This window comes from Juglans regia, chromosome 4 (genome assembly GCF_001411555.2).
Source record: "Juglans regia cultivar Chandler chromosome 4, Walnut 2.0, whole genome shotgun sequence".
Lineage (NCBI taxonomy): Eukaryota > Viridiplantae > Streptophyta > Magnoliopsida > Fagales > Juglandaceae > Juglans > Juglans regia.
This window is the reverse complement of record NC_049904.1, coordinates 834,471-840,520: the sequence shown is the minus strand read 5'-3', so window position 1 is coordinate 840,520 and position 6,050 is coordinate 834,471. Positions and strand designations below refer to the sequence as shown.

General features: G+C 35.9%; 1 protein-coding gene across 1 annotated transcript; it reads right to left on the bottom strand.

The window, feature by feature from the left end:
• Positions 1–550: 550 nt before the first annotated feature.
• LOC108990021 (alanine--glyoxylate aminotransferase 2 homolog 2, mitochondrial-like) lies at positions 551–5,505 on the bottom strand. The gene is made up of 9 exons (XM_018963860.2): positions 5,023–5,505; positions 4,591–4,821; positions 4,287–4,457; positions 2,110–2,253; positions 1,832–2,011; positions 1,339–1,564; positions 1,125–1,238; positions 952–1,038; positions 551–815 (listed from the first exon to the last, which is right to left on the bottom strand). Exons 1-9 carry the CDS (start codon positions 5,257–5,259, stop codon positions 772–774), a joined length of 1,434 nt encoding a protein of 477 aa, XP_018819405.1. The 5' UTR covers positions 5,260–5,505; the 3' UTR covers positions 551–771.
• Positions 5,506–6,050: the final 545 nt, after the last annotated feature.

Below are 6,050 nucleotides of genomic sequence, written 5' to 3'. Positions count from 1 at the left end.
AAAAAGAGACAAGTGTGTTGCCTTCACGGGCCGTCACAAATTCAGAAGTCTATCGGAGTTGATTCAAACTGTAATGTGTAATTTTCATATTTATCTTACTATTTTTCTTTTTGGTTTATTTATTGTTAATTAAAATAAATAAAAAAGTTCGTTTCTCAGACGTTTATCTGTAGAGGTTGAGTTATCTCTTTCTATGAAGGGTGAGATTGAGTCTCTGTTTAGGTAAAATGTGTTGTCTCTCTTAGACGTTTGTCTGTAAAGAGTATCAACAATAGTGAGGACCAGATCGATCACAAAATGAAATAGTATATATGCTAGTGGAGCTCCGAATGCATTATTTTGGTTTATGATGTCATGTTTGATATGGGGACATCTCAGAATGTATCCAGTCATGAATGTAAGTTTCTCTGATCAATGAATGATGACAGTTTCCCTTAAAATAAAAAATGGATGCATCCTTTCCTTGTAGTCGTTTGTTTCCTGTTTTCCCGTAAAAAAATATTCGGATGTAAGCATGAAAGGGAAAGAGACAGAATATAAAGAGCCAAGATCAACAAACTGAAGACGAATGGATTTCCCGAGAGACAACGAGGAGTTGACTCATTGTTTTTTAAGGATCATAGCAACTTATTCAAGATGATGTAGATACCTGGTATTTTTATATGGTAATAGTTTTCACTCACAGAATAGACGAAATCATACACCACTATTTAGTACAATTTGTAAACGATCGAATTTAGACATCTTCATCCACATATAGATGGGAGGGCTTTACATCTTAGACATGATGTAATCCATAGAATCCACCAGGAAATCTGCACCCCAAAAAAAAAGCATTCTTTAGCAAAGGGACTAATGGCAATGATACCAATGTCACCAAAGGTAACTCGAGATTTCGAGTCACTAATTTGCTCGGTTGTCGACATGTTTAGGAAGTAAAGAAAGACCTACCTGCATCTTCCTTGGTGAAGCAGAGGGGAGGTGTGATTCTAAATACATTTCCATAGAATCCACCCTTTCCGATCAACACTCCCAATTCTGCAATATCCACAGATTTCCATTAGCTGCTAGAATGAGACTTAGCTAGTGAGTTTTAAGGTATGGCAGATGAGAGAGATGCGGACCTTTCATCTGGTCCAATACATGAAGAATTTCAGCCTTTGCAGGAGTTTTCAGCTGGCGATCAGTGACAAGTTCGACTCCAAGCATAAGTCCTCTTCCCCTCACGTCCCCAATAACTGCATATATCAGTATGGTAGAACAGAGAAAAATGAGAGACTGTAAAGTTATACAAAGGTTTAATTGCCTAGACGCAAAGGCTTGTGGAAAACGGTTTACTCTCATATTTATCCTTTAGGACAAGTAGCCTGTCTTTCAGGTATGACCCCACAGCAAGTGCATTCTCCTGAAGATTTTCTTTCTCGATCACTTTCAAAACTGCCAGTCCTGCAGCGGTACATACTGGATTCCCACCAAAAGTGTTGAAGTAGTTGCGGCGAGTCAAGACCTCTGCAATCTGAGGAGTTGTTACCACCGCCCCAAGGGGAATGCCATTTCCAATGCTCTGCAGATACCAAGATAACAAAATCAGTCAAGATAAACCAGCAAAATTATGAAGCATTGTGTAACAGCTTGAAATGAAGCGAGTGGATGACTTCTGGCATCCCAAATTTTAAGCACTACCGAAGATTTGAATCACTACAAGTACTCAACTCCAAAAACTTTTCAAAGATGGCAAGTTGACTTCTATAACGTTACTGTACTACAAGTTCTCATCAACATCTCCAGAACCCCAATAAATAATGAGCAAAAGAAAGAAGAGAAAATGAACCTTTGCCATTGTGACTATGTCAGGCACGACACCTTGGGTTTCAAAACCCCAAAAGTGACTACCTGTGCGGGCAAACCCAGACTGAACTTCATCAGCAATACAAAGTCCTCCTGCTTTCTTAATACTACCATAGACAGCAGGCAAGTAACCTGGGGCCAATTCTACAATCCCCCCCACACCCTGTTACACATAAAAATGAGGTTAAGGAGGACTATGAATAGTCATGTCCATATATAGTATAGCTAGGGAATGAACAATTTCGTGGGTGGATGATTTACCTGAATTGCTTCAGATATAAAAGCAGCAACATTTCCAGAAGTTCCAAAATCAATAAGATCTTGGACATCTTTTGCATACATCTCACCCTCTGAGCCAAAAACACCTCTGTATGGGTCTGGATTCATGGCATGATGAACTCCGCTCTATTGACCAAAGCTATAAAAATTAGTATAGTAGCAGCATATATCTGGTGGTCAACCTCTATATCTATAAAAATTGTCTAGGGTTTACTAGGTTTCACAGACAAGAAATAAAACGATATAAATTGCATGTTTTGTTCAAACAAAGCATAAATATTATTGTAAGAGCACAATTAGCTCCTGATTTGAAACAACCCAAATCATAAAACAAGTAGTTCTTTAATTTACTTGTTTCTGTGTTATAAATTGATGATGTCAGGCTCGTGGCCTACTTTTTTTGTTTTCAACAAACAGAAATCATGATACCTATCTCAAATCACCATTTATCTCAAAAATTTAAGCTGATGGAAAAAGATAAATTTTTTATTACTTGTATTATATTCTTAACACTCTCCTTCACGTGTGGGCCAATATCTTCTTCAATGAATAGGTCCAACACGTGGAATATTTAATCAAATGGATAGAGTGTATAGTCAGGATTCGAATTCAGGCCTTCTGATCTGATACCATGTGAAATCACCACTTGTCTAAAAAATTTAAGCTGATGAAAAGAGGTAAATTTTATTATTTATTATTTCTTAACAACCTATTCCCCTTACATCCCGCACCGAAAAAAATCTTGATTACATGATTGGAAGCATCGAATTGGCATCAAGTTTGTTCGAATATTACCACAATGGTCATGGTGACACGTTCAGTTTCATCATCGTTATATATATAATGCTTAGTTCAGTAGCTGTGATTGTCCAATTGGCCTGAGTTTGGCATTGTTGATAATGCAAAGTGGGGTTACCTTCCTCACCCTCCATGATATGACCTCTTTGCAAGCCACCTAACAATTGAACCATATAAGCCCAAGAACCCCCCCTTTCCAAAAATCCTTTTGTCCTTTTCAGTCGAATCATGGTCACGAATCAGTAACAAAGTGGACGATGAGTCATATGAAAATGAACGTGACGATTGGTTTTGGTTCGACATGAAATCAAATCAAGTTACGCTATCATTATTTTTATGTAATTATTTTATAGTTAAAATATTTTTCTTTATTAAAACACGATATTTTTATTTAAGATCTCGTTTATTTTTAAAAATGAGATGAATCAAAATTAAAATTAAAAAATTGAATAAAAAATTGTTATTATATATTTTTAATATTATTTTTATTTTAAATTTTAAAAAAATTAAATTATTTATTTTATTTCATGTAGAAATTTGAGAATGTTATAACGATGAGATATGAGATTTTTAAAATTTTAAATTTTAGTCTTAAAAGCAAACAGGCCATTGAAGCAAAACTAGTGCGTGTAACGATATACATCCATTGATAACTATTATCAACTGCATTTCCTTTTTTTTTAACGTTTTCATGATTCATACGCAATCGTATGGCTGAAGTACAAAACCATTTATAAGCTATTTGTTTAGCTTACTTTTTAGCACTTAAAAGAGTGTTAGAAAATTGAAGTTTAAAAAGCTAATATGCTAGTGCTTCATTACGGTGTGACATGCTTAATGTGATACTGACAGGCCGGAAGAACATATTGGATTTGGATGTTTAAATTGAAAATTATATTTATAAGACCATACGAAGTATTCACCTTTCTCGCACTAATGATATGACAAATTTTTACTGATTTGGTTACATAAAATTAAACTATTTAGATAGTGAGATGTAATATTTTTAGATAAATTGAATAAAATATTATTAGAATATCATTATTATTTTGTGATTTAAAAAAATTAAATTGTTTATTATATTTTATGTGAAAATTTAAAAAATTATAATGATGAGATGAGATAAGATAATTTCTATATGCAAACGAGCCTTTAGACTCAAATGAAAAAAAATTAATTTTTTAATGATGACTATCACTTTTTTTTTTTTAAAAAATAAAAAATAAAATTTTATCTATCATTACTACTTAAATCACCACCCAACTTTGCCATCTTAGTCCCTAACTTGGGTTCAGAGTCGTGGGCACTTTGTAAAGGGGAATTAAGATCAATACAAAAGTCATGACCACAAAGAGAAGTACCTGTACGACATTAAATTTCCATATGCTCTGTCCGGTGGCCCCCATCGTCCCGGCTGCGTTTCCATGATATCCATTCCTCAGTGATATTATGTCGTGGCACCCTGTGTACAACCTGGCCATCATGATCGCCAACTCGTTCGCTTCCGTCCCAGAATTCGTAAAAAACACCACCTGCGGTGTTCCCAAATTCTCTAATAAAGTCGATCCAGAATATATATTCAGCTTTTTCCGATCAGTTTAGAATCGGTGAATTAGAAATAACGTGATGTTATCATAAAAGTTGGTAAATTTTTTAACTAGGAACCTTAAGGTCGCCGGGCAACTTGGAGGCGAGGGCCTCTGCGAAATCGGCGATGGCGGAGTTGAGGTAGAGGACGGTGGAGTGTTGCAAGCGCTTGGTTTGATTGACGATGGCGTCCACCACGTCGGGATGGCAGTGCCCGCAGCAAACCGTAGCGATCCCGCCGAAAGCGTCCACGTATCTCTTCCCTTCCTCATCGAACAAGTACTGCCTCTTCCCCGCTACAACGTGCAGCTATCAAAGCCAACGCCCCCCCCCCCCCCCCCCCCAAAAAAAAATAAAAATAGAAACATCAATTCCAATCTCACACGACTACACACACACACACAGAAATTAACCCACAAAAAAACTCGATCTTTGATTATCATGCTCAAAGATTAAAACATTAAATGCTTTATATTTATAGATGCAAGATGAGGTTTGGTGCGGACTCACGGGCTTCTTGTAGAAGTGAAAGAAGGAAGGGCTGAGAAACTCCTTCCGCTTCGCCATGATTTCGTCGGCGGAAGGGCCGTCGTAGGGGGGTGGAGAGTAATCGAAGGGGGGCATTTTCCGGGCGAAAACATCATTGTCAGGTAGAGAGGCCTCCTTTGATGCCACCTGCGAGAGGCAGCGCTGCGCAATCGCAGAGTTTCTTCCCGACAACACCCTCCGCACTACAAGTCCCTGCATTTTTTTTCCCTGTTTTGTTTCCTCTCAGTCTAAAAATTAAAAAAAAAAATCAACGCTTCCTCTCGCTTCTTCTCGTGTATGTTTTGTTGGTTTTGGAGATGCGAGGAAGAAGATTCCGAGAATGAAGGGACTGCGGTAATGGCTGATCCTAAATATAAACGAAGCTGGAAATTTATATATAGGGAGGGAGGGAAGTAGTAGCTAGTAGGAGAAATTTATTTGTGCTTACGTGTTTGAGGTTGACTCGTTGAAATTCTTGAACGCCTCAACATTATATGCTAACAAAAATAGATTAACCTTATTAGAATTTGATTTCGACTGATACGAGATTAATTTAATTCAGTCTAATTTAAAATTGAATTTAATATTTAAATATCTAAATTTTGAATTATTAAATTTATCTCAACTCAAAATCTCTTTATACGTCTGATTTATAACCTTTAATTTAATTCAATACTTTTTTACATGCGAGACCCGTAATTTTTTTAAAATTTTCTTAAATATATTTAAATTCTTCTTAACATTTAAATACATCTAAATTCATGTTAGGTTGGCTCTACAAAATTTACTCTATTATCTCAATTTATTACTATTTATAAAGAACTCAACTTATCTCAACTCAACTCAACTCAACATCTAAACAGGACCTAAATAATAATATTGGTATAATCAGTTTCCAACCTATTTTACAGCACCATCCCCTTGAGAATAGAATATCTTTTTATTTAAATTTTTGATTTCATATGATCCTCTATGCAGAAGGAATTACTTTTGTATTATTATTGAGTTTA

Bases quoted from the DNA above. Each gene is read 5' to 3' on its own strand.
- LOC108990021 (XM_018963860.2), bottom strand. From the start codon at position 5,259: ATGCAGGGACTTGTAGTGCGGAGGGTGTTGTCGGGAAGAAACTCTGCG. The intron at 4,822-5,022 runs GTGAGTCCGCAC...TGGCTTTGATAG, and splicing joins TTCACTTCTACAAGAAGCCC to CTGCACGTTGTAGCGGGGAA. The intron at 1,239-1,338 runs GTAAACCGTTTT...TGATATATGCAG, and splicing joins CCTAAAGGATAAATATGAGA to TTATTGGGGACGTGAGGGGA.